The sequence below is a fragment of the Vipera ursinii genome (assembly GCF_947247035.1).
Source record: "Vipera ursinii genome assembly, chromosome: 13".
Lineage (NCBI taxonomy): Eukaryota > Metazoa > Chordata > Lepidosauria > Squamata > Viperidae > Vipera > Vipera ursinii.
Genome location: NC_139526.1, coordinates 11,019,742 through 11,039,722, shown reverse-complemented (window position 1 = coordinate 11,039,722; position 19,981 = coordinate 11,019,742). Strand labels below are relative to the sequence as shown.

The following is a 19,981-nucleotide window of genomic DNA, read 5'->3' as shown; positions in this document are numbered from 1 at the left end:
AGGCAACGCCAAGTGGTAAGCCACTAAATTTAATATTCAGTTTAACATAAAGAAATCCTTGTTGGATCGCTGGGTTTTTCCCCCCTCCTAAAGAATAATTCCGTAGACAGAATTTGCATGAAATATCAGATTAAACGCATGAATAGATCTGGCTTGTTGGTTTCAGTTCAGCGTACATTAGGTATGACTAATACGGAGGGCAGAGTATTTCCAACAATAATAAGCATTTTAAAACTCTCTAACGTACTGCTTCAGTTTGCATTAAATGGAATCTAATAATTTCCTTAGTTACCATGTTGAAAAGAATCAAAAGTGGAAAAGAAACTCAAACCTCAAGTTTCAAATGCTAAGTAGCCAAAACCTTAGTTATTTGAAGCTAGAGGCCTCGGGAAGGGAAGGGAAGGGAAGGGAAGGGAAGGGAAGGGAAGGGAAGGGAAGGGAAGGGAAGGGAAGGAAAGGAAAGGAAAAAATGGGGAAGGGAAGGGAAGGGAAAAATGGGGAAGGGAAGGGAAGGGAAGGAAAAAATGGGGAAGGGAAGGGAAGGGAAGGGAAGGGAAAAATGGGGAAGGGAAGGGAAGGGAAGGGAAGGGAAGGGAAGGGAAGGGAAGGGAAGGAAAAAATAGGGAAGGGAAGGGAAGGAAAAAATGGGGAAGGGAAGGGAAGGGAGGGAAAGGGGAAAGGGAAGGAAAGGAATGGAAAGAAAGGGAAAGGAAAGGAAAGGAAAGGAAAGGAAAGGAAAGGAAAGGAAAGGAAAGGAAAGGAAAGGAAAGGAAAGGAAAGGAAAGGAAAGGAAAGGAAAGGAAAAAATGGGGAAGGGAAGGGAAGGGAAGGGAAGGAAACAAAAGGAAAGGAAAGGAAAGGAAAGGAAAGGAAAGGAAAGGAAAGGAAAGGAAAGGAAAGGAAAGGAAAGGAAAGGAAAGGAAAGGGAAGGGAAGGGAAGGGAAGGGAAGGGAAGGAAAGGGAAGGGAAGGAAAAAGGGAATGGAAAGGAAAGGAAAGAGGAATGGAAATGAAAGGAAAGAGGGAAGGGAAGGAAGGGAAGGGAAGGGAAGGGGAAAGGAAAGGAATCTTTGCTGACAAGGCTTCTGGTCACCCTCCTCACCTTTCCCCCCCATCCTGTTCTTAAAATCAGCACGTGTAAATACCTCATGCTAGTTCCTGATCATAAATTGTCCAGCCAAGCATAAAGCAGAGAAAAGGAAGAATTGCAACACTAAATCTCTGAGGCTGTTCTTGCAGCAAACTCTCAACCATTCTGGATTGCCACTATTTCAAAGAATCGATTCCACATGCACTACACCCGCTTTGAAAAAGACTCTCTTTTCTTTTTCAAAGTGTGCACTTAAGTTTGGTAGTCTGCCGCCTGGGCTCTGCCCTTGAGGGAAATTGTGAGCTCTAGCAACTGTAAATGTTAATGGTGTGATGTTGTTAATGGCCAATATATACAGTTGTCAGGACCCACCCCAAACCACGTCTTAGGAAGACAAAACTCTTGGAGCCAAATCTTAGTCCAAAAGAAATCTTTACTAGGACATGCTTGGTTGTAGGAATACAAGGCAGGACTTAATATTGTTCTACAAACTAAACCCTTATAAAGAGTTCCCGGTTCAAACCCCCCCCCCCTTAACCCCATTTGGTCAGTCCCCCATCATTTACCTCGTATCATCCCTCTCGTGGGAAAAAGGAACTTAGGACCTTTTATGTTTATTGCTCTCTTCCGTGACACAAGCCAGATGCTCCTACCCTAACCCTCCCCCTTTTGTTCCCCCAGTTCAAAAGGCTTCTCTTTTCCTTTGAAATGCCTAATACCGGCTCAATACACATCCGTTCCCTCCTCCTCGGGAGATGGCAGGATCCATGGAATAATGTTTTAAACATACATTTATGAATATGATATAAATGGATTCTGGCAACAGTACTGTTCTTAATAATACAAAATCCCAGGAAGAAGTCCACCTCTCCCACCATTGGGGCCAGCTCAAGAAGAAGTGTTGAGAAAAAGACAACGGCGTTCCCACAAAATAGCTGGCTGGCCCAGGAAACACAGCCTGGAACAATCCCAATTTAAATACAGGTAGCCCTTGACTTACAACAATTCATTTACTGACCGTTTGAGGTTACAACAGCACTGGGAAAAAAGTGACTTATTATGACCGTTTTTCACACTTGCAACCATTGTAGAATCCCCGCGGTCACGTGATCAAAATTCGGACGCTTGGCAACTGACTCATATTTATGATGGTCGCAGTGTCCCGGGATCCTGGGATCCCCTTTTGCGATCTTCTGACCAGCATGGGGAAGGTAGCTTCCCTTAACAACTGGATTATTAGCTAAACAACTGCAGTGGTTCACTTAAGAACTGTGGCAAGAAAGGTCGTAAAATGGGGCAAAGTTCGCTTATCAACTGTCTCCCTTAGGAACAGAAATTTGGGGTTGAGGTCGTAAGTGGAGGACTACCTGTCCACCAAAGGACAACTGATGCGTGCATGATGGAGATACTGACAGAATGTGGCTGGCAAAGCATTTAAAGGCAATGTCAGAATCCATTTGTATCATATTCATAAATGGAATGTTTCAAACATTATTCCATGGATTCTGCCGTCTCCCGAAGAGAAGAGAATGGATGTGTATTGAACCGGTATTAGGCATTTCAAAGGAAAGGAGAAGCCTTTTGAACTGGGGAAACAAAAGGGGGGGCTAGCATCTGGCATGTGTCACGGAAGAGAGCAATAAACATGAAAGGTCCTAAGTTCCTTTTTCCCACGAGAGGGATGATACGAGATAAAGGATGGGGGACTGACCAAATGGGGTTAAGGGGGGTTAAACTGGGAACTCTTTATAAGGGTTTACTTCGTGGAATAATATTAAGTCCTGTCTCGTTTCCTACAACCAAGCATGTCATAGTAAAGATTCTTTTTGGAAGAGATTTGACTCCAAGAATTTTGTCTTCCTAAGACATGGTTTGGGGTGGGTCCTGACATTAGACAGGACTTAATCAGGAGACACACACACACACACAATTTATCCACATAATTAACATCTGAGGGACTGCTTCTCAACCTTGGCAGCTTAAAGAATTCCCCAGCCAGCAGCCCCTGAAGTTCACACAACTTAAACTTACCAAAGCTGGGGAATCCTGATCTAGCCTAACTGTGCCAAAGTTGTGCCCCGTAATCCTTTCGTGGCTCCTAGATGGGTAGCACTAAATTTCTGAGATTTTTTTTCTGACCAGCATTTAAAGTTTTGCAAACCTTTCAGAAACCAAATGGATCCCTTAAGCCTTGCAGACAATAGAAAGAGTGCAGAGAAGAGCAATAAAGATGATTAAGGGACTGGAGGCTAAAACATATAAGGAACGGTTGCTGGAATTGGGTATGTCTAGTTTAATGAAAACAAGTGCAAGGGGGGAACATGATAGCAGCCTTCCAATATCTCAGGGGCTGCCACAAAGAAGAGTCAATCTGTTCTCCAAAGCGTCCTGAAGGCAGGACAAGAAGCAAAGGATGGAAACTAGTCAAGGAGAGAAGCAACCTGGAACTAAGGAGAAACTTCCTGACAGTTAGAACAATTAACCAGTGGAACAACCTGCCTCCAGAAGCGGTGAATGCTCCAACACTGAAAGTTTTTAAGAAGAGACTGGACAGCCATTTGTCTGAAATGCTACTATAGGGTTTCCTGCCAGAGCAGGGGGTTGACTAGATGACCTCCAAGGTACATCATCATCATCATCATCATCATCAGGATCATCATCATCATCATCATCAGGATCCCATTTTCCTCTTTTCAAAAGTCCTAACCCCTCCCTCCCCCAATGGACCTGAGGCCTCTCCCACTGTTGGAGTGCCAACCTTCACTTCTTGCACAAAATCATTCTCTTGGGCCAAGAGAACGGCAAGGCCCTGATCTAGCCTGAAGGCTTGTGCAGAGGACACAACACCGCCTTTATCGTTACCTTTATTAAAAAAAGAAAAAAAAACAGAGAAGCTGCCTGCTTTAATTCAGTTGAGACACCTCTTGAGGCTTGACCCAAGCTGCCTTCTCTGATTTTAATGGCAGCCTCTTGGGATTCCCCTCGTCTCTGTTAAGAGGGGCTTACCCACTTTGGCAGTCACTTCCGCTAACAGAAATCATTATAAATGTGTATTCAAAAGAAAACCTTTGAAAAAGAGGATTTATTATCGAGGGCGTAGCAATGTGTGTATTCCCCAGAGGCTGATCAAGCAAGCTGAGAATCCAACTTCTAGTCCACAAAAGTCGAACTCTGAAGATTTCACCAGCTGCTTTCAAAATTTTGGGGTTGCAGCAAAACTTGGGGAATCCAGGCAGTGCCTAGCTAGAATCTACTCAGAATGGGTGGAGGATCTGAAGATCCACCAATCGTAATGCCCCCGAGTTCAAGAACCAGTGAATTTCCAATGGATTTGCTGCACTCCATGGATTGCTAAAATCCAGCCGTGCAACACTGGGCATTAAAAGTGATGGCACCAATTCTTCGGCAGACTGAAAAATCTGATGTTACTCGTGACTCAAGAAAAGTTTGCAGATGATCGACACAATGCATTAGGGACGTCCTCGACTGAAAAAGTTGTTGAACATTTCACATATACACATTGTAGAGGTTTACACACCCGCATTTATTTATTAGATTAGGACGCTGAGCTTGTCGATCAGAAGGTCGGCAGTTTGGCGGGTCGAATCCCGAGTGCTGCCTAGCAGAGTGAGCGCCTGCTACTCATCCCAGATTCTGCCAACCTAGCAGTTCGAAAGCACATAAAAATGCAAGTAGAAAAATAGGGACCATGACGGTGGGAAGGTAACAGTGTTCCATGCGCCTTTGGCGTCTAGTCATGCCGGCCACATGACCACGGAGACATCCTCGGACAAGCGCTGGCTCTCGGCTTTGAAACAGAGATGAGCACCGGCCCCTAGAGTCGGAAACGACTAGCATGCATGCGCGGGGGAACCTTTACCTTTACTTTATAAATAGCTCAAGATGGTGAATATACTTAATGCTCCTTCATCTGCACGTTTTCTCCACAATAACAATCCTCTGAGGTGGGCTGGGCTGGGAGAGAGAGAAACTGGCTCAATATTGCCCAATTGGCTTTCATGCCTATGGCAGGACTAGAACTCACCATCTCCTGGTGATTGGCCCAAAGTCACCCAGTCAGCTTTCATGCCTTAGAAAGCACTAGAATTCCCCGTTACCAGCAGCTTGAGCCCTATATATAATTTTTCTTAATGTACAATTTTTGGGGCCTCCTTTTCTCCCCCCACCCCCACTTTTTTTCCTTCTGTTTGTTTTGTCTTATTTTTTTTTTAAAAAAAATCACCTACCATTAGAAAGAGGAAAAAAAAGACAAATTGTCAGATTTACACTCTCGTAAAACCTTGCCAGATCAGGACACAACTCCAAAATGTACCTGCCGTTAGGATCACTGAGCAGGAAATTGCCTCCAAGTGGATTTGGGTTTCATTGCAAACCCGTAATTCTGGAATCTGTGGCTCCTTTTATGGGCAGTGCCAAACCAAGGAGGCTGGAGGCCAAACAGGCACACCCAGCCCTCCTTGGCAAAGCTGCCCCAAACCTCCACGTTGATACAGATCCTGCCCTGAACTTCCTCCCCTCCTCCGTCTTTCATCTGCCCTGCAAACAAAACCCACTTCTTTCTGTGCCAGGAAGACAAATCTCCATTGTTTATCTTGAGAAAAAAAATAAAAAAATAAATAAAACTAAACCGTGGATGGACACATTCCTTTCCTCTGTTGTTTTTCATCTGACCTGTTTTTCATGCCTTGAATTTGCAAAGGCTGCCGTAGCCTCGAGACTCCGGTGGGAGGAGGGGGAATCACTGGGGGGGGGGGGGAAATCAAGTGTGGACTCTTGATAGATGGGCCAGCCACCGTTCTGGATGAAGTCAAAAGCCACAAATACGATTGGCCTCAAAATGCACAGGGAAGGTCTGTGTGTGTGCGTCTCTGCCAGCCTCTCTTCAAATGGAGATGTGATTTAAAGCAGAGGTCTCCAACCTTTGGGGACACCAGGGACCCGTTCCGTGGAGAAAAGTTTTTCCGTGGACCGGAGGGTGCGTGGTTTTGTGTGCTGCCTGCATCCCGTGGATGGGGCTTCGCTTGTTTGTGTGGACCGGTTGCTCTCATGCTGCCACCCAGTACCGGTCCACAGACCAGGGGTTGGGGACCCCTGATTTAAAGCTCCCTGCTCCAAAACTCTAGAGTCTTGAGGGGCAGGCAAGGTGTGGTGGTAGGCAAGAGAAAGGACAACGGATAGGTAGTCCTTGACGTACGACCAAAATTGAGCCCAAAATTTATGTGGTGAACTGAGACGTTGGTTAAAACTGCGCTTTGCCCCATTTCACGACCTTACTTGCCAGACAGTTGTGAAGTGGATCACAACAACTGATAAGCAACACAAGTTGTTAAGTGAATTGCTTTTGATTTTGCTTGTCAAAAGGTGGCAAAAGGGGATCGGGTGACCTTGGGACACAGCAACCGTCATAAGGACGAACCGATCATGTGACCATGGGGATGCTCCAAAGGTTGTGTGAAAAATGGTCATAAGTCACTTTTTCAGTGCCGTTCTAACGTTGAACAGTCACTAAACAGTCTGATTTATGCGCTGGGGGTATATATATATATATATATATATATATATATATATATATATATATATATATATATATATATATATATATATAACACACACACACACACATACCATCCTTCCTCATCCAGCCTGCGTAGAATCCACCTGTACGTAACCTCCGTTCATTCCGCCGGGACCTGAAGACCTGGCTCTTCGAGCTCTCTGGCCCAGGCTGAGAATTTTAATTCTAATTTTAATTGGGTGTTTTTACTTTTCAGGGACTGTTATAATCTTTTTAATTGTTTTAAATTTTTGTATTTCTTGTTTTAATTACCCTGTTAACCGCCCTGAGTCCTTCGGGAAAGGGCGGTATACAAATCCAATTAAATAAATAAATAAAATAAACCTCCAAGCACCTACGGCAATCGTGCTAGGACAGGCTGGTGTATTATTTTGATAACTGGAATAATGCCTGCTCTCGGGAAGATCCAATTACGAGAAATTTTAAATGCTGTAGTATTTCTTTCAACTATCTACCTATTGATATAGAAATCAGTTTGCTATTTTTAAGAGGGCTTGGTTTTATTTATATTCTGCCTTTTTTGATAACTAATTCAAGGTGGCAAATAAACCTAATACACCTTCCTCTTCCTATTTTTTCCAACAACAGCCCTGTGAGGTGGGTTGGGCTGAGAGAGAAGGACCGGCCCGAAGTCATCCAACAGACTTCCATGCCTAAGGAGGGACTAGAACTTCCAGGCTCCTGGTTTCTAAGCTAGCACCTGAACCACTACACCAGGGCTAGGCAACTTTGGCTCTTTGATGACTCGTGGACTTCAACTCCCAGAATTCCTGAGCCAGCCATGCTGAGGGGAAAGGGAGAGGTTTCCAAGCTGAGCCATCCTGGCTCAGGAATTCTGGGAGTTGAAGTCCACGAGTCATAAAAGAGTCAAGGTTGCCTGCCCCTGCCCTAGACCAAATTGGCTCTCTTACTTTTAAGGAGAGAGACTGAGAACCAGTTTGATGTTGTGGTTAAGGCATTGTGCTGGGAGGCCCCGAGTTCTAGTCCTGCCTTAGGCACAAAGCCAGCTGGGTGACCTTGGACCAGTCACTTTCTCTCAGCCATAAGAAGGCGACAAGGCGGGGTGGGGAAATTGCCAATTGTGGAAAAAGCAGAGATTCAAGGAATTAGTTCAGGACGAATAGTAGATGATGCATCAGAAGGGCACACGTGTGTGATTAAAACATGGCACCGCAGCCTGCAACTCTTTCCCTCAAATTAAACCTCAGGAAAGATAATGAATGTCGGTGAAATTGAAGAAGAGAAAGGGAACAATATGAATAATTCAAAGAAATCCAGGTTGCCTGTGAGTTCAGAGGAACAATTACACACAAATGCAAAGCCAGGTATAGCTAAATTAAGAAACTGGCCTGTTCTAAGAGCAGTATCATTTCTGACAAATTACTACAAAAAATCAGGCTGGGCTCCGACATTAAGCCAATGTTTGCTCTGCTGGAGCTGGGTGGAGCATGCTTATTAGCCCAAGTTCAAGACTCCTTGGCCTAATGCATTGTGTGAACCCAGTTAAGGTACAAACATTGGCTAGTTTGTTTTAACTATAGCTTACTTATGTTTTGCAGGTGTGTTTTAATTACCATTCACAAAACAAGCCCAATTGCCAGCTTCATATCCCAGCTAAAACTTGGCATAACTCACTGAACAATTTGCCTTGCTTAAGTAACTCAAATTCTCCTCCCAGTTGTGGTTCTAAGTTGAGACTATCTGTATAATGCTTCTTTATTTCACGTATCCTTTTACTGTAGTAAATGCCACTGAAAATTCAACCTTAAGACGAGTTTCTCTATATAACAGCAGGAAAAAGCATGCTTGACGACTCAGTGTGTAAAATGAGAGCAACTTCTGTACTCTTGGGAAAAAACACAAGAGAACTATCTAGCCCACTGAATTCAGTCCCCTTGCGGGGGGGGGGGGGGAATACTCCATGAGAATAACCTGCAGCCCTACAAGGACCCAGATTGTTGGGGGCAATTAAGCTGACTTTGTAATAATGCTGCTTGGCGGGGGCCGAAAGCCCTAATAAGCAGGCATATACATAGAATGAAGGCTATTGCTAAGCACATTGGTTTGTGCTTAAATTGTAAGCCGCCCTGAGTCTTCGGAGAAGGGCGGGATATAAATGGGATTAAAATAAAATAAATAAAAAAATAAAATCATACAAAAAGAAAATCATTTAGTTCACATCATGGGTTGGATTTGACTTGCACAAAGTGATGAGACACTCCTAAAGCTGTACCAATCCATCGTTATGATCCCCTTGAGAAATCTCTACTAATGCAAAGATACAACAGGTAAGTTGCAGACAGAAATTCAGAAAAGCAAGCAACTCATTAAGGGATGTAACGGATCTCAAACTGCTTCCAGAAGAATAATCTGACACCTCTTGAGGGCCACTCTATGTAATTTTTGTTCCAATTGCAGGTGCAAATTTAAAAAGGGACCCTAAAAAGAGAAAACACAGGCTCTGTAATCACAAAAATTACTATGTTATGTTTCAGGGTTACTCTATTACCTAGTGCAGGGGTCTTCAAACTTGGCCCTTTTATGACTTGCGGACTTCAACTCCCAGAATTCCTCAGCCAGCAGGCCTGGCTGAGGAATTCTGGGAGTTGAAGTCCGCAAGTCATAAAAGGGCCAAGTTTGAAGACCCCTGGCCTAGTGGGATATACAAGGTTCGACCTTTTTTCCCTCCCTTTTAAGAATTATATATAATTCTTAAATACATTACTATAAATATATCACAGACATTATTAAATACATTATTCTTTTTCAGTAAACTTAAGCAAACTTTTGAAATTCAGCTAAGGACTTCCTTCAACCCTAGGATCCAAAGCTTCCCATCCTAAAGTCAGCCTTCCTTCAGCTTTCTCTGACTGGGTGCCCTACATATACAGTATATGCTTTCAATTTCCAGAATTCCCTAGTTGCCGTGACTGCCGCTAAGAATTCTGGGAGCTGAAGTCCACAAGTCTTAAAGTTGGCCAAGGTTGGAAAGCAGCTAGTTAGGAAAGTCCGCTTTTCACAAACAGGACACTTTATAAAATTATCAGCTTTATCCTAATCTGCCTATGTTAAATTACGGGTCTTTACTGCTACGCCTGGATTATCAACCGGATTATCCATGAAGCCAGTCTGGAAGAAAATCCACACCTGGGCCCAAAGCAAACTTAAAAGAGCCACAGATTTACCTCAGGAGTTTAGCTAGAACTGACCAAGCAGGCTTCAAAGCAGCATCATGAAGCATTTCAAGCATTATCACGCAGTCAACCTCACTCATCACACCTGCACAATGACACACCACTAAGCAGAGGCATCAAACTAAGTTTAGCCATTTAAAAAAAAGCTTCTACCTTGAGGGGGAAAAAACAGTTCTGCTTGTAGCAAATGCAAATTAAGTGACTCACAGAATCATCTAGGGCTAATTTCCCACAGCTTCCTAATTCCCCTCCTCTTTTTATCATCTAGGTCAGGGGTCTTCAAACTTGGCCCTTTTATGACTTGTAGACTTCAACTCCCAGAATTCCTTGGCCAGCATGCCTGGCTGAGGAATTCTGGGAGTTGAAGTCCACAAGTCGTAAAAGGGCCAAGTTTGAAGATCCCTGATCTAGATCAAAGTTTCCCAACCTTCGTAGCTTTAAGATATGTGGACTTCAACTCCCAGAAATCCCGTGGTCCAAGGTTGAAAGACACCCAAGTCTAGGGGCTATAGGATCCTAGGAAAAACTGAATTAGGCCTAATGTTTTAGAGTAACCTGGTTTACACACTGAATCAAGGAATGGTTTGTTTAGTTATAGTTTAGAGCAGGGGTATTCAACCTTGGCTAACTTTAAGACTTGTGGACTTCAATTCCCAGAATTGAATTCTGGGAATTGAAGTCCACAAGTCTTAAAGTTACCAAAGTTGGACACCCCTGGTTTAGAGATAAACCATGAATGGAGGTGCACTCCCATAACATGTTAAGCTACAAATCATAGTTAACAAAGGACCACAGCGGGGTTCACCTAGGGCAGGGGTAGGCAACCTCGGCTCTTTTATGACTCATGGACTTCAACTCCCAGAATTCCTGAGTCAGCTCATAAAAGAGCTGAGGTTGCCTACCCCTGACCTAGGGGAAACCAACCCCAAACAAACTTAAGTACCACACTATCCAGTTCTTGCTTCACTGAGTTAATTAAGACAAATATAACTCACTCAGATCTGCATCGTTGATCTTGTGTGGTCAATTCTATTAGAGGAGATGGAAACTGTTTACATCCCTGAGTTTGGGCCCTGCAAATGTGTTTACTATTCTACCTTGTTTATTCAAACTGAGCACCCGTTTACACAAACAAAGATGATCAAACCACCAAACGTTTTCGCAAAGCTGCATCTTATCAATCTCCAAGCGAAGGGAAATTTGAATTATTTCTCTTGTCCGTAATTCTGCACTAAAAACACTTGGCATATGGAAACCCCAAATTTCTTAGGGTCTGGCCAAACTGTTATCCCTAAGGTGTATCAAACACACTGGTTAAAAGAAAAAAGCACAGAAACAACACAAGCCTGATTTTGTAATGTGACTCCTTGCTAGCCAAATAAACTAAGCCTAAACAGACCAGGCCCAACTTTAGCTAGAATTACAACTCTTTCATCCCTGTAACAAAAGACCAGCAACCATTATTTAGTATGTTGATAATTCTCCAATCAAATGCTTAGGACTCCTCTTCATGGACCAAGTCTACACAAATCTCAGCGCATCCTTTTCTGGATAAAAAAGATTTACAGGCCCCAATTTGTTAGCAAAGGTTGGAGAAGGGAACGCCATTAAACGCGAAACACCACCAAAGCCCACGGTGCATAAAAGCACACACACACACACACACACACCCAGATTACCTGCTCTGCCCCATAAACAGTAGCAAACTGCACAAACTCCTCCATCTGGACAAATCCATCATCGTCCTGGTCCAAGGCTCTGAAGACCATTCGGAGCTGAGGAGCATCTTCCAAGCAGCCATGTAGCTCTTCCTCCAGGTGTTGGGCCTGCCCCAAACTTAAATGGGGGGCCAGATGGTCGGAAGACTGGAGAGGAGGGAGCAATGTATTTGGGGGAGTCGCCGCCAGGGGTCTCAACAAAGGGGGACCCTGGCCCGTTTGAGAGTCCGAGTGGTCCATCTCATCCGTCCAGGGACAATCCAGAAAGAGCCCGGCGCCGTAGGATTCCTCTCCCGGAGGGGTTGCAAGATCCAGAAACAGCCCCCCTGGCCCTGAGAGGGTCCCCGGGATGGGGCAAAAAGGCTCCTCGACGTCCAACTCTTCCCGGCTCCCCGCTGCCCCCAGTCGTAAATCCGGAGCAAGGGGATGTTCTGCTAAAAAGCTGGAACCCCGAGGCGCATCCTCAGCCGCTTCCTCCGGCTCCAGGCTCAGCCCGACGACGGCGGCGGCGGCGGGATCTTGCCGGCGATCTCCCACACCTGAGTCGCTTTCCCCGAGGCTGATTGGGCCGCCGCCTCCCCGAGCCCCCGGGTGCGCGTCCGGCTCCTCCGGGCCGGGCCGGCAGTCGCCGACGGAAGAGGAGGAGGAGGAGGAGGAGGAGAAGGATGCTCGGCGGGGACCCCACTCGGCCGTCCCGCGCGGCACCTGCTCCCGGGTGGGGGTCGCCGTGTCCGGCAGCACCAAGGCGGCAGGGGCGCTGGGGTGGCTTCCCCCGACGGGGCTCCCTCGGGAACTGAGCAGCAGCAGCTCCGAGCCGGGCAGAGGCGGCTCCAGACTCAGCCTCGCTTCCCGCGCCGTCGGGCTCCCCGGGGCGGAGAGGGTCCGGAGCAGCAGCGGCGGCTCCATGGCCGTCGGAAAAGCGGGCGAGGGCCGGGGGCTCCTAGCCCCCTCCCTCCTCCTCCTCCTCCTCCTCTTCCTCTCCCCCCAGCGGGGGCGGCCGAGCGGGGTCCCGTCCAAGAGGCCCGCCCAGGCCCCCGTCGCCTTCGCCGCTCTTTTGGGAGGCGCAGCCGGGGCGCCTCCATCAGCTCCGCGCCCTTGGCATCTCCCGAGCAGCCGGGGCTCGGCTCCGGGGCGCGCACGCGGGAGCGCGCCTGCTGCTTCCCCCAGCCGGGCAGAGGCGCGGGGGGAGGGGGGTGGGAGGAAACGGGAGGGATGGAAAAGGGGGCGATGTGCAAGCCAAGGGGACCCCCTCTCCCCCCAAAGGCAGCTCTGGCGCCTGAGACCCCCACCCCGTCCCCCCAGCAGCAGCAGCAATAGCAGCGGCGCCGGCTGGAGGGGCTGCTTGCAAGGCAACGGCCGGGATGGGGGTGGGTGGGTGGGGAGGGCAGCCGAGCCTACCCGGCGGGGGTCTCCCAGCCCCGCTTGCTGCAAAGGCGCCGGGCGGAGCGGCTTGCTGCGAGCCGGTTGCCGGGCGGAAGAGTGGCCGGGCTCGGCTCGGCCTGCCCAGCGGCGCTCGCGGCTCCTCCCCGGCGGAGGAGGGTCGGCTTTGTGCGCGGCCCCCGCCCGCTCCGCCCTTGCCAGGCTCGGCTGGGCCAGGGCCGGCGGGGAGGGGCCGGGGCGGCCGCCAGGAGGGAGCCGGGCCGCTTCCCGCAGTGCTGGGCGGCCCGACTAGCGGGAGGCTCCGCCAGCAGCCCAGCCACGGCCAGGCGCATCGAATTTATTTATTTTAATTCCATTTATCTCCCGCCCTTCTCCGAAGACTCAGGGCGGCTTACAAGCTTAGCAGTAGCCTTCATTCTATGTATATGCCTGCTTGTTAGGGCTTTCACACACCCCAAGCGGCATTATTACAAAGTCAGCTTAATTGCCCCCAACAATCTGGGTCCTCATTTTACCTACCTCGGAAGGATGGAAGGCTGAGTCAACCTCGAGCCTGGTGGGATGCGAACCTGCACTAATTGCAGGCAGCTGGTGTTACTTAAGGAGGCATTAGCCCACTGCTCCACCAAGGCTGGGGGGGGGCTCCCTTCTCATAAGCGCCAACGATGGAGAGGTGTGTGTGTGGGTGGTGTGGGGGTCCTTTTCAACAGCGCCTGGGAGCACAGGTAGTCCTCGACTTACAACAGTCCACTTAAGAGACCGGTGAAAGTTACGGCAGCACTGGGGGTGGGGTGGTGGAAAAGTGACTTATGGCCATCGCAGCATCAACATTCAGCCACTTGGCAACCGGTTCGTATTTACGACTGCTGCAGTGTCCCGGGATCACGCGATCCACTTTTGCAACCTTAGGACAAGCAAAGTTGGGGGGGTGGGGGGTGGAGGGGGGAGGAAAGCCCGGTTCACTTAACAACCGTGGTACCAACTTAAGAACTGCAGTGATTCCCTTAACAACGGTGGCAAGTGAGGTCGTAAAATGGGGCAAAACTCACTGAACAACTGTCTCTCTTAGCAACAAGAATTTGGAGCTCAATTGTGGCTGTAAATCAAGGACTGAATGAATGATGAATGTGCAAAGATTATTATTATTATTATTATTATTATTATTATTATTAATAATAATAATAATAAGGATTCTGGTATCACCTTTTCCAATTTCCGACGAATGTATTTTGTTAAAAGGCGTCATCTTTCCTAACTCCAGCTGTCTTCATCAGATGCCAGAGAAGCTCAGTGAAATGAAGTGTGCTGTAGTTCACAAAAGCCGACTTAAGAAAATATAAAAGGCGCTATATGGGATTCTTCCTGATTTGGGGTTTTGCACAAGACCCCCGCCTCACTTTGTTGCTGGGTAATTTAACAACTGTGTGTTGTGCTAATCCTGCCATCCAGATTAATTCAAAAAAGCCATAATAAAGGCTGACCTGGCTCTTTGAGCTTTCCGGCCAGGACTGAGAACTTTTAATTTTTAACCTATTGTAATTGGGTTTTTTAATTAGAGTTAAGGGTTTTAGATTTTAATTAAGGATAATTTATTTTAATTTATTATTAACTTTTGTATTGTTATATTGTTTTAATCGCCTTGTGAACCGCCCTGGGTCCTACGGGAGAAGGGCGGTATATGTTTAAATAATAAATAAATAGTTTAACATAGCCACAATTACACACACACCAACTTGTGTTTTCTTTTTGCTTGTGATACTATATTGCTTTCTTTGTTTGCTATTTTTTTTAAAAAGTGTTCTTGCAAAACAAGAACTGCAAACTTCAAAAAGGTGGGGAGCAAAGTGATCCAGAAAAGTGATGCCATTCTCTAAAAGACCACATAATTTCCTGTTTCTCTATCATGGGCAACCTCTGTGGCCTCATCAAGATTTCTTGCATCTCAACCAGGATTATTATTATCCTCAAAACCCCATTCCAGGAAGCAAAAGTTCACAAACACAGCCGCCTGTGCTAATTGTCTGGAGGGTCACCTCTGGTGAACCGTAAGATTTATTGCCTTTTTGTTTTCAGTCACCGCCACTCTGGCAACCTCACAGGCAAGGAGACTATTCCGACTCAATGCTCATGCTCACTGCGCATGTGCGAAGAGAGGGGGGGGGACTTGATTTAAAGGGCCAGAGGCTCTTTTTCCATCCCCCCCAAAATCTCCAGGTTCTCTCTCAGCCCCAAAAGCAAAATGAGAGATGGGTTTTCCATGGTCTGGCACCACAACCCCCCAGTAAACCAGTATGTGACCTATAACACAGCAATCCGGGTCTAAGAAAGTTACGTGCTTCATACTTTTCTGCTGTGTCCTCAACTTATGACTGTCCAAAGTTATGACAGACCTCCCCAATGCTACTTACAACCTGTTTCCAGAGTAATGACAGCCACATATATCCTCCATTATCACATGATCGCATTTTGGGTGCTTGGCAATCAAATCAAGTTTATAGTCATTTGCAGCATCCTGGGGTCATGTAACGCAATTTGCGAGAGTTTTTGCTGGTTTACTTCCAGTTTGCAGCAAAAACACCCATTGGATAAATGGATTCGCTTAAATGCCGCATTCACTTAACGACTGTTGAAAAAACGGTTCACTTCAAATCTGATCATGTGTTGTTTGGACTTTTGACCACAATTCCGGGCTCAATTCCGATCATAAATCAAGGATTACCTATAGATAATACTGTTATACAGACTGAGCATAACCTAATATAAGCCGTGGTGGCGCAGGGGTTAGAATGCAGAATTGCAGGCTAACTGCTCACTGCCAGGAGTTCGATCCTGACCGTCTCAAGATTGACTCAGCCTTCCAAGGTCAGTAAAATGAGGACCCAGATTGTTGGGGGCAATAGGCTGACTCTAAACCACTTAAGAGAGGGCTGTAAAGCACAGTGAAGTGGTACATAAGTCTAAGTGCTCTTGCTATAATAGATGAATTTGCATGCTATAGAAAATATGAACACTCACATTATCTTTTTAAGCCTCCCCAGTTTTACATCTTCTAATCTTCAATTTCTAACACTGTCAATGCAGACCCAAGCCTTCTATTTAGTCTGGAGGTTTTACATCACCATTGATCATACTTGTCCAGGCGTTTATCTATTCCGTTTTAAAGGCATTTAACCCAACAAGCCTCAGCTCATTTGTTCTCTAGTCAAATTCTATCTTTCTCTTTTGGTCCATCACTGCTATGACTACGAAAGAAATGCCGAATATTTGTTTAATCTCATCTAGTGACAGGCCCAGCGTGACATCTCCTACAAGGCTGACTGAAGTCATGACAAAAACTAAATTTAATCTAATCTCTACTTAATTAAAACTAAGTTCAGTCAATACAAATACTGTCTAGTCATGTGTGTAATTACTTTCTTTAGGACAAGCGACATTTTCCAACAATTGAAAAAAATTCAACTCCCAAAGCATCTACGTCCCGAGGAATAAAGGATGGGACCTGGATTAAACTATGGTTTTAAGGCAGAAACCATGATTAGTATCCAAATGGTTGGGATCAAGCAACATGCTAAGGGAGACTCGTAGCACTACGTCTGAACTTGGATCTGAATTCAATATACGACGACAGATAGTCTTCGACTTGCAATTTTCTTTAGTGACCATTCAAAGTTACGAGAGCACTGAAAAGTGACTTTTGACCATTTTTCACACTTAATGACCATTAACAACTGCAGCAAAAAAGATTGTAAAATGGGGCAAAAAGTCACTTAACACCTGCCTCGTTTAGCAACAGAAATTTTAGGCTCTTAAGTTGTTGTCTTGAGGACTAGGTAAAGGTAAAGGTAAAGGAGTCATTTCCGACTCTAGGGGCCGGTGCTCATCTCTGATTCAAAGCCGAAGAGCCAGCGCTTGTCCGAGGACGTCTCCGTGGTCATGTGGCCGGCATGACTAGATGCCAAAGGCGCACGGAACGCTGTTCCCTTGCCACCATAGTGGTCCCTATTTTTCTACTTGCATTTTTACATGCTTTCAAACTGCTAGGTTGGCAGAAGCTGGGACGAGTAACAGGCGCTCATTCTGCTACGCGACACTCGGGATTCAACCCGCCAAACTGCCGACCTTCTGATCGACGAGCTCAGCGTCCTAACCCACTGAGCCACCGCGTCCCTTTGAGGACTAGCTGTACATAAACCAAGTTTTACTTTGTTTTATCTCGCAGTGGCCTCTTTTTCTTATTTTAGAAACATTTAAGACCAAAAACACCCTGTTATTAGCACTGAATCACATTGCATTTTGAACTCAGAAGGTGTTTATTACATCCCAGGCATCTCATTGGTTCTTAATTTAGCGTGCAGCCAAAATATTGCCCAGCTCCAAACATAGGATACGACGTCAAATCTGTTACAAAGCAAATTAAAAAGGGTTGACTTAACTGCGTAAGACACCAAGAACTGGGTGAGAAAAGGGCCTCTGTGTCAAAACATGTCAGTTGCCATTAAGAGCTCGACTTGTTACCGATTATATTTAGGTACCATGTAAAAGGAGGCGGCAAACAGGCTTATCAGAAAGCAATCTCTGGAGCTTTAAACCAGCACAAAAGAATGCAGAGGATATAGGCTAAATGACCTTTCAAATGGAAAAATACAGTTATAGAGCCTTGGTGGAGCAGTGGGCTAATGCCTCCTTAAGTAACACCAGCTGCCTGCAATTAGTGCAGGTTCGCATCCCACCAGGCTCAAGGTTGACTCAGCCTTCCATCCTTCCCAGGTAGGTAAAATGAGGACCCAGATTGTTGGGGGCAATAAGCTGACTTTGTAATAATGCCGCTTGGGGTGTGTGTGAAAGCCCTAACAAGCAGGCATATACATAGAATGAAGGCTACTGCTAAGCTTGTAAGCCGCCCTGAGTCTTTGGAGAAGGGCGGGATATAAATGGAATTAAAAAAATTTAAAAAATAAATAGGTGATCCTCGACTTACGAGCACAACGGGGCCCAAAATTTCATTGCTAACTGAGACACTTAAATTGAGTTTTGCTGCACTGTATGACCTCCCTTGCCATAGTTGTTAATTGAATCGCTGGTTATTTAATAATAATTAAAAAAATAAAAAATAATGTTGGAAGGGACCTTGGAGGTCATTTAGTCCAACCCCCTGCTCTGGCAGGAAACCCTATACGGTTGTCAACATGGCTGTGAATCTGTCTTTCCCCATTGACTTTGCCTGTCAGAAGGCCGCAGAAAGTGATCCCGGGACAAGACAGCTATCATAAATATAAGTCAGTTGCCAAATTTTGATCACATGACCACGGGAATGCTGCAACGGTCATTAAGTGTGATAAACGGTCATAATTCACATTTCCCAGAGCCGTTGTAACTGTTATGAGTTGAGGACCACTTGCATTGGTTGTGGAAGGTGCAAGAAAGCAGATGGAAACAGCGAAGAAGCTGCCCGCTTCCTCCCATCCGCAGCCTGACATGAAGGCCTGAAGGAGAAGCACAGCCTTTTCGACTCGAGCAACCATTTTTATTTCCCACAATTCCCCTCAGGACCGGACATAACCCTGGGGAATATAAAGGCTCTCCCTGTTACTGCCAGCAATCTGTGATCACCACCCTGTACATAGGGGCATTTTTGCGAATGATTTTTGATGCTGTTCTATAAGCAGTCTTTTCTATGGGGCTTAAAGACGAGAAATGCAATAAAAGCAGTGTTCTCTACCTATGAGTGTCAGTGAGTCTGTGTTTTTCAAATCTGGCCACTTTTAAGATATGTGAATCAATCCCAGAATTCCATGGCTGGCTGAGGAATTCTGGGGGTTGAAGTCCACCCATCTTAAAGCGGCCAACTTTAAAAAAAACACTGCCTCTAGACATAACCTCACACACACACACACACACACACACAGAGAGAGAGAGAGAGAGAGCAAAATGAGGGAAGCTAGAACAGGCATCAATTATAACATAGTTCTTCAAGTAACTTATTTGGTATGAGCCCCCCAAACACCCCTCTCTTCTTGAGTCTTAACGTATCTTCTCCAGCCAAGACACCACTAAAATTCTTCCTCTTATATCGGCAGCATCATCCCTCCGTTTTTCTTTCTCACTTCAAGCCTGGAGCTCAAAGGCATTTTCATGTCTCCAAAAAGTTTTTGAGAAGAGAGGAAGGGGAAAAAATAAAGAAGAAGAAAGAACAGGATTTCTGCTTAATTTCTCCCCAGCCAGGACTGACCCTCGCTTGTTCATTCCTAACCATTCCTGAATGATTAACTGCACCTTTCTTGGGGCCAAAGAAAGCTTTTAAAATGCTGTTAAATGCCAGCCTGTATTTGAGCAAATATGTACCGTATGTGTATGTATGTGTATATATACATACGTGTGTGTGTGTGTGTGTATATATATATATATATATATATATATATATATATATATATATATATATATATATATACACACACACACATACAAACATGCAAACACACTATCCTTTTCTAAAGAGCTATTCATAAATATGGAATTTGACCAGACAAGGTGGTGACAGCATTTGCAGTCTAAAATTTGAACCAGACAGGACTCTGCAAGGTGCTTTCATATCCAAGAAGCCAATTTAGGGTCTTATGATTTACTCTGATTGTCGGAATTGGGTGAATTTTATCGTTTGGATTTTCTATTTATATCTTTGGCTCTTTGTGACCACAAAGACGACGGCGTGTTGATGTTGCACGCTGTCCAGAGTCACCCAATCTAACGAGAGGTCTTATAAATCTTGAAATAAATCAAGAGTTATGTGCCATCACGCCCACGTCAACTCTTGACTTTTCCTCCGAACTGCCTGCATGATGTATAAGCACAGGATTTAGCGCGGAGCTAAATCATTCGCAACACTTTTTTTCTTTTTCTTTCTTTCTTTCTTTCTTTCTTTCTTTCTTTCTTTCTTTCTTTCTTTCTTTCTTTCTTTCTTTCTTTCTTTCTTTCTTTCTTTCTTTCTAAACAAACAATTTGTGGGA

The 19,981-nt window shown here is 45.5% G+C and overlaps 1 protein-coding gene across 3 annotated transcripts in view; it reads right to left on the bottom strand.

The window, feature by feature from the left end:
• RAB11FIP3 (RAB11 family interacting protein 3) overlaps window positions 1–12,850 on the bottom strand; it is a 76,659-nt gene extending 63,809 nt beyond the window's left edge. Inside the window, exon 1 of one of the 3 annotated variants that reach the window (XM_083372761.1) lies at window positions 11,559–12,850. In XM_083372761.1, the coding sequence (XP_083228887.1) occupies window positions 11,559–12,503 (945 nt within the window). In that variant the 5' untranslated portion in view covers window positions 12,504–12,850. The remainder of the gene's footprint in view (window positions 1–11,558) is intronic. The other 2 variants (XM_083372762.1, XM_083372763.1) reach the window with 2 other exon arrangements.
• Window positions 12,851–19,981: the final 7,131 nt, after the last annotated feature.